This window comes from Enhydra lutris, unplaced genomic scaffold (assembly GCF_002288905.1).
Source record: "Enhydra lutris kenyoni isolate GAN:26980312 unplaced genomic scaffold, ASM228890v2 scaffoldscaffold10, whole genome shotgun sequence".
NCBI classification, from domain to species: Eukaryota; Metazoa; Chordata; class Mammalia; order Carnivora; family Mustelidae; genus Enhydra; species Enhydra lutris.
The window spans coordinates 10,117,333-10,129,168 of record NW_019154094.1 but is presented as its reverse complement, the minus strand read 5'-3'; the positions used below and the strand labels follow the sequence as shown (position 1 = coordinate 10,129,168).

The following is an 11,836-nucleotide window of genomic DNA, read 5'->3' as shown; positions in this document are numbered from 1 at the left end:
CTTTGGAAAGTAACAAGAATGAGCAAAAAAGTGTACTATAATGCCAAGCTTTACAGCAGTTCATGATTCACAAGGGCTCTTCACACAAACATTTAATTATAGGGAGGGGTCGGGGAGCGACAAAACCACATTGCTGGCACATCAGCTTGGGGCAGGGCTGGGGCCAGGAGGGAGTTATCAGGGACATTCCTGGCTTAGCAAACTGTGGGGCTCCTCTTGCCTCTTTCTGTTCTGCCCCACCTTTAGCACCTGGGCCTGGACCTCACCTCCAGTGGCAGAGGGGAGTGGGGCAGGACCTGGGCTGTCTCTCAAGGGGCTGATTTAAGATGGCTGTTGAGCAGACAGGAGGCTACCCACAGCTTCCCATAAGGCACCCTCCATAGGCTCTGGAGGTTATTGAGTAAATACTCTGACATTCATGGGTTGGAGACCTAGATTCAAACAGGCTCTTCTGCCCCTCCTAGCATTCATGGCCAGTGCCCTTAGTCCGGCTGTCCCCATCTGGGAATAACGTTGAGTTGCAAAGACCCTGTCAGAGGAGCCCCACCTGGGTTTCCTACGTTGTAAAGGGAGGTTACTGATAACTGCGCTCTTGCCCTGCCTGCCCGAAGAGGGACCTGGGGAGCAGGGCTCTCCATACTCTTCCGGCTCTGACTGCCTGCTGTAAATGCTCTCCTTGAGATGGGCTGGGGTGCGGGATCAACCCATTGTGTCTGGGGCAGGGCAGGTAGGCCTGCTGTTGACTGATGGAGGGATGCCCGGACTATACCCGGCCCCAGAGTGGTTCTGGGGTATAGTGTCTGAATCCTCAGTGGCCATCGCTCCTCTGGCCCTGGTTGTGCAAGGGAATCACGAACACCGAGATGTCATCGTAGGACACCTGCCCTTCTGTGGGACCGTCGTCCTTTCCCTGTGTGCTGTGTATCAGCATTTGGGCCAGCTCCGAGAACCTGTGGAGCCAGAGCAGAGATGCAAGGGCACCCCTCAGGGAGAACTTGCGTACAGCTGGACATGTGGGGACCCAAATAATACAGTCCAGCTGTGGGGCCAGGCAAGGCCACAAGCATGGGATGGCCACAGGCTGGACCATGGAGATTTTGGTCCTGGGGATTTCTGAACCCAGAGATTTTGGGGACCCACCATCACCCCCCAGAAGCTTGAGATAGCTCTCTCTGCTCCTGACCACCTGTCCTGAGCCAGGTTTATCACCAGTGCTGTCTTCTCGGCCACAACTACTTCCTGGTGTCGCTGAAGCTACAGTACCTGTGTGGGTCCTCTCGGTTGCCAGGGAGGAAGCTCCGCACTAGCTGTGCCACCTGCTCATTGGACAGGACATCCCAGAGACCATCAGTTGCCATGACAACCACATCCTCCTCCTGCAGCTCCAGTTGGTCCACATCCAGTACGGTTACCTGCAAGTTAAGCCTGAGGGTCCCTCAGCACTCCCTTCCCGGCTCCCGCCAACCTCGTCGTCTGCCTTTCTGGGCGGACGGAAGCTGGTGTGGACGGTCTGTGGGCCACTCACCTGTGGGACAGAGAGCAAGAAGGGCTTGAGCTGAATGTTTGTGTCCAGGACTCTGAGCTGATGGTCTCCCAGGCCCCGGGAGACGGCCAATGTTCCCAGTAACCGAGCCTGGGGACAAGGGAGACGTGAGGTGACAGCTGTTTGCTGTCAGATGTGCAAATAAAGCACACAGAAGCGCACCGTGGCCCTCAGGTGCCCTGGGCTGAGGGACAGACATCCTGTAGCCTTGGGGCAAACTCCGTGACCCCAGCTATAGTCCACCCAACAAGGAAGAAGGGAGCTCCCCCCTCTCCAGGGAGCAATTTAAGAGGGGTTCTTAAGAAGGGGCCATTCACTGACCTGCCTACCCTGCCCATGGATCAGTGGGTACTTGAGATCCGACTTCTCCACACACTTGTAGCTCCTACCAGGGTCAGACCCAGCGTCAACCCAGGCCTCACCGACCCCCTCACCTCCCCGCACCACGGAGCCCACCCTGCCCAGGCTGAAAGAGGACAGCCCCAAGTCCACACACTGGGCCTGGACACCAGGGCTCTCCCCACTGTCTCCCAAGCCCACCTCGCTCACCAGCCCCTCATGTGGTGATCCCGGAACAAAACCTTCTGCCCCAAGTCATCGCCCTTCAGTCGCCGGGGGAACTCCAGTCGGGTGAACTCACCAGCCAGAAGCTCGGGGTAGACAAAGGCCTCGGGTAGGGAGGCCAGGCACAGATCAGGCTCTCTGGTGGCCTCTGGTGACTGGGGACTCACAAGTTGGGGCTCCACAGCCTCCCTCTGCAAGACACCTACCAGCTGCTGGATCCGCTGCCGCTCAGTCTCTGGGGTGAACTCAGAGCTCAGGGGCCGGACCTCATCTTTTCGTACCAATATGGCCCTGGACGGGGTTGACAAAGAGAGGTCTGTGGGGCAGACTCCGCCCTCGTTCATGGTCTCCATCCTGCCGGCCCCTCCTCCAGCCACCAGGGACCAGCTCTGCCTATGCCAATCTCTTGCTCAAAGCCCCCATGACTACCTACAGCCTGCAGAATAAAGGCTCAGGCCTCCTGCCCTCCCTGGCATCTGCTGTCCACTCAGCTGACACGCCAGGTACGTAAGCAACTCAGCCAGTCAGTCCCCATTTCCATCCCTTCACTTCCAGCCCCCTTTCACTGTCCCCCGTGCCTCTGGTGCCCGCCTGCCCGCCCCGCCCTGCCTACCCTCTGGCTCTTACCTGCTGTCCCCAGCATTGGCCACATACAGCTTTCCCTGCAGGGACACAGCCACCAGGGCTGTGCAGCCGCCCACCTGGCCCGAGGCCTCCAGCTCCCGCCCGATCACCTCATCCTGGGGCAAACCAAAGCCACCTGAGCTGCTGCCAGCACTGCCATCTGTCCCCAATCCCCACCCCAGAGTTCACTTCCCCACCAGCAAGCATGGTGGTCCCCACCCAAGGTCTAGCTCTGACTCCAGGATCCTTGTGGTCAAAGGATCTAGGCGTATCCCCTGGGAGGGAGGGAAGTCCTAATCAGAACTGAGGAAGGGAAAGCCTCCCCTGCACCAAGAAGGACCAGAGGGGTGCACGAGGTATGGGGCACGGAAAAGCCCCTGGTGCGTACCAGACAACTGGATAAATGGGAGGGCTTAGGATGATAGTGATGATCACTACTAACAAGCCAACCCCATCCTGTCCTCCCAACGCAAAGATCCCAGGAAACCACTGGTGTGGGCAGGGATGCCCCTCAGGTCCCTGCCCCTTCCCCAGGCAAAGGCCACACTCACACATTCCTGGAAGGCACTCTCCAGAGCCCCGATCACCAAGTCTTCTGCCCTAATGCCCTTTTCTTCCACAAACTGGGGATCACTGGCGCAGACGCAATGGCCGCTGAGGTGCATGGGGGGCCGAGCGGCCACTACGCCCTCCACCACGGCCTCCAGCTGCCGGCGCAGGCAGGAGTGCAGGGTGTTGGCAGCCAGGATGGCCGCAGCCGGACCGCCGTGCCCATCAAACAGGGCCCAGTAATGACCTGTCAGGATCTGTGCCGGAAGGGCTTGGCATCAGGCTCTGCCTGGCTTCACCGGTTGTCCCCCTGGCCCAGCGTGGGACACTAGAGCAAGAACCTCAACTTGCAGTCCTGGTCCCAGCCTGTAAGATGGGCATAGGCCCAGATGCACTCACCTCCTCTGAGCACAAGGCCAGCCACTCCTGGTCCTCTTCGGCCCCAAACTCACATCTCCGTATGCACAGCTGCCCACAGGCCGCCTGATCCTCATTGAACTCAGATTTCTCTGCATTGATGATCCTGAGGCCGGTAAGTGACCAGTGACCCTTCAGGGACACACCCATGTCCCCATGGGCAGAGACCAGAGCTGGTACACAGCAGGAGCCAGCCCTACCTCTGAGGCAGCAGCCCCCATGCTGCCCCTGACACACACCTGGACAGTGTTAAGTTTCCTAACTGATCGGTAGCCTCAGACTAAGGCAAAACTTTGGGGCCCAGATGCCCTGGGAGACTACTCGCTGACCTGGGCTGGGAGGTGAGGGGGTGCTGCCTGGGGAGATCTGGGCTCCTTTGCCTGTCCTCCGCCCCATCTCAGCCAGATTTGCAGTCCCATACAGCACAGGTCACAACCCAGGGTGAGATGCATGCCTGCAGGTGAGGGGTAGCTCCAAGGCCCACAGTTTCCCTGGCTCGGTCCAGTTTCCCTGCCTCACCTTGGAAGCCCCAGAGGTGCAGGTCCTTCCCAAGTCGCAAGCCTCTCTGAGGGAGGCTGGAGTTCCAAAGAAAAGGGTGGGACGGGGATTGGCGGGGGACGGGGGAGGAGGCTGTCAAGAGTCCCAGGTGAGGACAGGAGGGAGGTATCCACAGGCTGGGGGGTTGGGGCACTCGCTCAGCTTAGGCTGTTTTCCAGGTTGGTCCCGGCTCTGGGGCTGACCCAGCAGGGCCGGGGCGGGAGGGAACCCGAGGGGCGGGGTGGGGGAGCCCGAGGGACGGGAGTAGGGATCGAGGGGTGGGGGTGGGGTCCCGGGGCGGGGCACTCACTCCGCGTAGCCTGCATTCCACGGCAGCGCGCGGCCCCGCGCCGGGCTGCGCACGGGCCGGGCGTCCGGTCTGCGCGGGGCGTCGGCGGTTCCGGGGCCCGAGCCCGAGCCGCGCAGAAAGCGGGGCCGCCGGTAGGGCACTGGGCTGGCGCGCGGCCGGGGGGGCCGCGGCGCGGGGAGCGGACCCCCTGGCAGAAAGCGGCGCCGGAACCAGCCGGCGGACATGGCGCGGCGGCAGGGGGCTGCCCGCCGGCCGCCGGGCGGGAGGAGGAAGCCGGCCGGGGGCGGGGCCGGGGGCGGGGCGGTGACGCCCCCAAACCCCGGCCTTCCGCGGGGAGTGCGCGCGCGGCCTGGGCACCCGCGGGACTGCTGAGCCTCGTCACGGCCCCGAGAAGCCGAGGCTGTTGTCAAGCCCACTTCACGGGCAAGAAAACTGAGGCCTCGAGAAGCCAAGCGGCTTGCCCGCGTCACACACCCGCCCGAGCAGGCCGGGTGCGGCTGCACACGCGGGGGGCGCTGGCCCTGGCCACGGGAAAGGACTTCCTGGCCACCCCCCACCCAGCGAAGTGACGGGGTCGTAAGGAGGCAGCCGGGGCGTCCAAGCCGCCCCCCGCCCCGCGCAGCAGAGCCTCTGGCCTCCTCCTGCTGGGCCCCAGCCTTGCGCAAGGGGAAGATGGGAACAGGATGTGCTTGGAGGTGTCAGACTGAGGCGTTGAGTAAGTCTCAGAGCACTGGGTTCTCCCAGGTGGCCTTCATTGACCACCCCCGTAGTCTGTCACCTTCCGCCCCCAGATGGGCCTTGGTGGTCACCCTGGCCTTTCTCATCATCCCCAGTTAGGGGACAGCCTCTCAAATGACTCCCCCCCCGCCCCAGTCAAGATAACCTCTGTGGACAGACAGCAGGCTCTTCACTGGACTGTCCGTGGCTGGTGGACAAAGGGAACTCGTGGTCCCCAAAAGGCTCCAACCCGAGTGCAGACTTGGAACTAAGGAAGTGAAAGACTTTCATCTTTGCTGGAGGAGAGATGTTGCAGTCTCTTCCCCGCTGACCAGCTGTCACGGTGGGGTCAGCAGCAGTGTCTCCCTTCACACCTGCCTGTTAACAGAGGCTTTGTCACCCTTCTGTCACTTAAGCCCAATTCCTGGCACAGGACTGTTCTGTCTCATAAGGGGGTCTCTAAGGCCACAGAGGAGAAGTGTCCTGATGCCAGGGTGTGCTGTTTCCATTATGACAGTTCAGCTGACTCAGAACCTCCCCCCACCCCCACCCCCCTGCCCAGGGGATTTCTCTTCCCCTTTCCGCCTCCAGAAAGGCAGGCTTGCCACCTCAAAGTCGCTGAGCCCCTTAGCCCAGGGTCCCTGGGGAGAGCTGCAGGAGGAGTCCCTTCCTTTGTCTCCACTGCTAAGCCTGGAACATACAGGTTCATAAGGCCCTACTTCTCTGGGTGCCAGCCCTGCCTCACTGGGGGGTCCCGCTGCCCAGGGAGGGTTGTTCTTGAGACAGGAAGCTGTGCCCCATGTCCCTTCCCTCAGATGACTCCAGTCCAGAGCAGCCTGGGGGCTAACTTACTGACCCCACTGTGTGCACCGGGCCCCACACTGGGGACAGGCATGCAGCACTAATGGAGATGGGCTCCCCTGCTCTGGTGGTGAAGTCCTGGTGGATGGTGCTTGATCCAGCTGGCAAGGGGGTGGGGAAAAGTCAGAAAAAGCTTTCTAGAGGACACCTGAGCTATGCCCTATCATTGGAACAGAAAGACCAGGGACCAGGGACCCAGGGTGGGGCAGACCTACCTGAGGAGGCAGACCTCCTTGCCCCCACCAGCTAATGGCTCAGAGGGTTTTAAAATCTAAAATGACACAGGCTCCAACCCACCGTCTTGGGCTTCCCTGGGTGGGATGAATCTGATCCTCTCAAGTCTATTTAGAGAAGCTCTAGGTGTCAGAGGTGGTCTGTTGCTCAGTATAGCTGTGGAGTCCTATGGCGGTCCCATCCTCCCTGTCCCAAGGTGGACTGAGTGTTCTGTCAGTGCCACAGAGGCTCCTCTGGCCTCTACTCTTGTTTGGATCCCAAGCCTGACTATCTTAGTTTTCTACCTCATTTTGCTGAAGCACATCCTCTAACAACTTTCTGAGAAAGGATGACTGGAAGGTAATTCCCCGGGTCCTTGCAAGTCTGAAAAGGTTTGTCTCAAAAGTCACCCCCAGCCTTAAAGTAAGCTCTACACCCTTCACGGGGCAAAAGCCTTTGCTTTTATTGATATTTTGTTTCAGAATTCTGACTTCTCTCTTCATTGTCTTTTGACTGTTGCTGCTTCTACAATCCAGTGCCCCTCTCATTCCCAGACTTTTGGATTGGCCGTTTGCCTTTTTCTTTCTCCAGAAATTTCCAGGCACTTCCGTCTCTGTTGTCTGAAATTGTAGGCCAGGTTCCTTGGGGGTGGGTCTCTCTTCATTCCTGGGCTGAGCCCATCCTGGGGGCCATGCAAATCCTCACCCTCCGGCAACACCCTTCTCCCGACTGTTCAGATGAACCCAAGCTTGCCCCAGCTCCTGGCCAGACGCCTCTCCTCAGCTAACTCAGCCAGCATGTGAGGGATGGGGGTGGGAGGAGGAAGTTTAAAAGAAAAAGATTTTTATGCTACATTTTTTTCACTCACAATGAGAATAGTTTTTGTTGAGTCCCACAATTCAAAATTTCAAAGATGGGGTGCCTGACTGGCTCAGAAGAATATGCTACACTTGATCTCAGGGTCATGAGTTCAAGTCCCAAATTGGGCATAGAGATTACTTTGGACAAAAAAAAAAAAAGCCTTAAAAAAACCCCCAAATTCAAAAGGTATGAAAATGTATTTAGTAACAAGTCTCCGCGCACAACCCCATCCCCTCCCTGGCCATGCAGTTCCTCTCCTGGGAGACATCCAGTACTACTAGTTTCTTGCGGATCCTTCCAGAGATGCCAGATATTCTGTGCAAATTCAAGCAAAAAAAAAAAAAAAAAAAAAATTGCCTGTAAGACAAGAAATAATGAGTGTTGGCGAGGATGTGGGGAATTCTTGTGCACTGTTGGTAGGACTGTAAATGGGTTGCAGCGACTGTGGAAAACAGTATGGAGGTTCCTCAAAATTAAAAATAGAACCCTATGATCCAGCAACTTCACTTCTGGGTATTTATCTGAAGAAAGTGAAATCAACATCTTGAAACTATGGGCACCTTCATGTTCACGTCAGCATTATTTACAATAGCTAAGACATGGAAACAATCAGTGTCCACTGAGGGATGAATGGATGAAGACAGTGCAGAGCGCACGTGTGTACGTGTGTGCACGCACGGATATTACTCAGCCATAAAACAAAGGGAATTCCGCCATTTGCAACAACATAAATGGACCATGAGTGCATTATGCTAAATAAGTCAGAAAAAGGTAAACACTGCATGATTTCACTGTACTTGGAATCTAAACAAACAAATCCCAAATTCATAGACACAGAGGACAGACTGCTGGTTGTCAGAGGTTGGGGGCGGGGGTTGGCAAAATGGGGGGGAAGTTGGTCAAAAGATACAAACTTCCAGTTATAAGGTAAGTAAATTCTGGGAATGTAATCTATAGCATGGTGACTATAGTTAACACTGCTGTATTGCACATCTGAAAGTTGGTAAGAGAGCAGATCTTAAAAGTTCTCATCACAAGAAAAATAGTTGTTAACTCCCATGGTGACAGATGTTAACTAAACTTACTGTGATCGTTTCATGAAATATACAAATATTAAATCACGTTGTACACCTAAAACTGGTACAATGTGATATGTCAATTATATCTCACTTTAAATAACTTTAAAATTACATATATGTAAAATCTTTCCTCCTCCCCTCCTTTTCTTTACACGAGTGGTAGTGTACTCTATGCCATGAGCTACACCTGACATTTTCATAGAAGATAGTTCTTTTAGTATTAGTCCTTGAAGAGCTGCCTTATTGTTAAGGCTACAGAGTAGTCTCTGCAAAAATGCAGATTTTAGATAGCTAGCCTCTCAGTGGTGGACATTCAGCTGGTTTTTAGTTATTTGCTTTACATTTTTTTGTGGGGGCATATTGGTAGGATCAGTTCCTAGTAATGGTACTGTTGGGCCAAAGGCATATGCGTGGTTCATACCAGCACTATTCACAACAGCCCAAAGGTGGAAATGACAAAAACGTCATGGACAAATGGATAAGCAAATTGTGGAATACACAGGCAATGGAACATTATTCAGCTATTAAAAAAAAAAAAAAAAAAAAACCCAATGGGACGCCTGGGTGGCTCAGTGGGTTAAGCCGCTGCCTTCGGCTCAGGTCATGATCCCAGCATCCTGGGATCGAGTCCCACATCGCGCTCCTTGCTCAGCAGGGAGCCTGCTTCTCCCTCTGCCTCTGCCTGCCACTCTATCTGCTTGTGCTCACTCTCGCGCTCTCTCTCTCTGACAAATAAATAAATAAAATCTTTAAAAAAAAAAAAAAACCCAAGTACTGTCGCATGCCACAATGTAGATGAGCATTATGCTAAGTGAAAAAAGCCAGATATAAAAGGTCTCGCGTTTTATGCTTCCATTCAAATGAAATATCCAGAATAGGTCAATCCATGGAAACAGAAAGCAGACTGCAGGTGGCCAGAGGCTGGAGGAGGGAGGAACGGGGAGTAACTGCTTGATGAATACCGTTTTCTTTTGGAGTGATGAAAATGTTTTAGAATTAGAGATGGTGGTTGTACAACATAGTGAATGTACTGACTTGATCACTTTAAGATCATTAATTTTTTTTAAAGATTTTATTTATTTGACAGAGCGCACAAGCAGGGGGAGAGGCAAACGGAGAGGAAGACGCAGGCTCCCCACTGAGCAGGGAGCAGGGGATGGGGCTCCATCCCAGGATCCTGAGATCATGACCTGAGCCAAAGGCAGACGCTCAACTGACTGAGCCATCCAGGTGTCCTGGTTAATTTTATGTTATGTGTATTTCACCTCAATTCATAAAAGGAGGGGAGCATACACGTTCACAATTTTGTAGATATTGTCCTACATGAAGGTTGCACCAATTTGCTCTCCCATTAACCTATTTTTCCATCATTTGACCATGACCGTTTTCACTGAAGTTTTTAATCTTTCCCTATAGGTAAAGATATGCAAATCTAGTTCGACTTCCATTTATCTTAGTAAGAAAGGATAATCAATTTTCCATAGTTCTGAGAGAACTATATGTATTTCTTTTTCTGTGGATAGTCTGTATCCTTTGCCCAGTTTCTTAGGGAGCCATTGGGTTTTTTCTTATTGATTTCAGAACTCTTGATTTATTTATTCTTAAGATTTTATTTATGTATGTATTGAGAGAAAGACAGAGAGTGAGGGGAGGGGCAGAGGGAGACAGAGAATCTCCAGCAGACTCCCCACTGAGCAGGGAGCCCATCTCGGAACTCAACCCCTGACCCTGAGACCATGACCTGAGCCAAAATCAAGAGTCTGACGTCCAACTGACTGAGCCACTCAGATGCCCCAGAGCTCTTTATTTTGAAATGAGATAGAAGGGGTGCCTGGGTGGCTCAGTGGGTTAAAGCCTCTGCCTTCGGCTCAGGTCATGATCCCAGAGTCCTGGGATCGAGCTCTGCATCGAGCCCCGAATCGGGCTCTCTGCTCAGCAGGGAGTCTGCTTCCCTTCCTCTCTCTCTGTCTGCCTCTCTGCCTACTTGTGATCTCTGTCAAATAAATAAATAAAATCTTAAAAAAAAAAAGAAATAAAATACAAGTATGTTTTTGGTAGCCAATTACAGTTTGTTGTGTTTTGGTTTTGATGGTGGCTTTTTCCATATAGGTTTTTAATTTTTAATGTAAAGGAATTTATCGATTTTTTTTTCTGATTTTTTTTCTTTTATGGCTGATGAATTTGGTGACATACTCAGAAAGCCTCCTTCACTCCAAGATTCTAGGAAATTTCCTCTTTGTTCTTCAGTATTTTTATAGCTCACTTTAAAAAAAAATTAAACCTTGGATCCACCTGAAAAAAAAAAAATAAAATAGCATGTTCTAATAATTTCAGTGGCTGACTCTGTGTTGGGAAACATCAGAAAGGGGCAACCAACCTGTTCCTGGATACTGTGTTCATCCTGGGCTCATGTGAGTTGCTGTATGCAGCTTTCTCATCTTTCTGCCTGAAACCAGATCTCAACCAGGGTTGGAGTCTGGGCATTCTGCTGGCCCTTGGGCTCCTTGCCTGCATCCCAGGCTGTGAAGCTGAGCAGGACTGGGCTAGAACCCATATCCCAAGGAGTTTCCTTCCCTCATCAAACCCTCCTCACTGAGGTGTGAGATACTGATGGAGGGGATGAGGACCACTGCCCAATAGGATTCCTCATCTTTTGACTGTTCCACTGCCTTCAGTAAAGGAAACTAAGTTTCTGGGGACACTCACTACCTTGTGACCTACATCAAATCACTCTATCTCTCCAAACCTCTGATTCTTCAACTGCAAAAGACAGTAACACCTCCCCCCAGGGGTGTCACGAAGATTAAATAAATGTGCCCAGTACATAGAAGGGTGCAACACATAGACTCTAATTTTTTTTTTTTTAAGTAAATACTACACCTGATATGGGGCTGAAAATTCACAACCTTGAGACCCAGAGTCTCATGCTCTACTGACTGAACCAGCCAGGTGCCCCAAGACTAACTGTTCATCCATTTGTTTATTTGGCAAATATCACTGAACACTTACCAATGCTGGGCACTGTTTTAGGTATTGGGGATACAGCTGGATACAGCTGGGGCAAAAACTTAACTACTGGTAGAGGGAAGACAATAAAAAAGCAGATAAATATAGGTATCAGGCAGCAATAAAAACAAAGGGAATGATGCAGGCAGGGGTTAGTCTGGCAGCAGGGGAGACCACGCCATTAAGGCAGTCACAGTTCATCCAGTGATGGACATTTCTAAGGGGAATATAATATTATTTTTCATGAACCTGTTTTCTTGGGTAATTCCTGTTTCCAAGAACTTGAGGCTCTTCTGCTTCTGTGGAATTGCCCAGTGCTCCCATGGAGGTGGCCAGGTCTGAGAGTTGATGTAATTGTTGGCTCTGGTCCCTCTGTGATGTGATGGGACAGGGCTGAGTCGGGGACGTGCCCGTGAGCTATTCTCCCAAGGGCAGCCCGTGAGGCCACACAGTTTTTATGGTCCATTGCGAGTTCTGGGGTGGCCAACGTGAGCACACTGCACAGATTCAGGCCTCAGGGTGTGCACAGGAAGAAAAACAAGAAAATCCTGAGCC

At 53.0% G+C, this 11,836-nt stretch overlaps 1 protein-coding gene across 3 annotated transcripts; it reads right to left on the bottom strand.

Moving 5' to 3' along the window:
• Nucleotides 1–31: 31 nt before the first annotated feature.
• On the bottom strand, nt 32–4,784 carry LOC111144298 (protein phosphatase, Mg2+/Mn2+ dependent 1M). Of its 3 annotated transcripts, none has more exons than XM_022498542.1 (10): nt 4,545–4,784; nt 3,680–3,803; nt 3,283–3,537; nt 2,735–2,847; nt 2,314–2,398; nt 2,093–2,211; nt 1,865–1,928; nt 1,526–1,633; nt 1,264–1,412; nt 32–950 (listed from the first exon to the last, which is right to left on the bottom strand). In XM_022498542.1, exons 1-10 carry the CDS (start codon nt 4,766–4,768, stop codon nt 809–811), a joined length of 1,383 nt encoding a protein of 460 aa, XP_022354250.1. In that variant the 5' UTR covers nt 4,769–4,784; the 3' UTR covers nt 32–808. The 3 variants fall into 3 exon arrangements, with proteins under 3 accessions (XP_022354250.1, XP_022354252.1, XP_022354251.1); XM_022498544.1 differs by lacking the exon at nt 4,545–4,784 and adding an exon at nt 4,217–4,390; XM_022498543.1 differs by lacking the exon at nt 1,526–1,633.
• Nucleotides 4,785–11,836: the final 7,052 nt, after the last annotated feature.

Excerpts from the sequence above, each read along its gene's own strand:
- LOC111144298 (XM_022498542.1), bottom strand. The coding sequence starts at position 4,768 with ATGTCCGCCGGCTGGTTCCGGCGCCGCTTTCTGCCAGGGGGTCCGCTC. Across the intron at positions 1,634-1,864 it reads TCCATGGGCAGGGTAGGCAG|GCTCGGTTACTGGGAACATT; the intron begins GTCAGTGAATGG and ends CCTTGTCCCCAG. Across the intron at positions 951-1,263 it reads AACCGAGAGGACCCACACAG|GTTCTCGGAGCTGGCCCAAA; the intron begins GTACTGTAGCTT and ends CTGGCTCCACAG.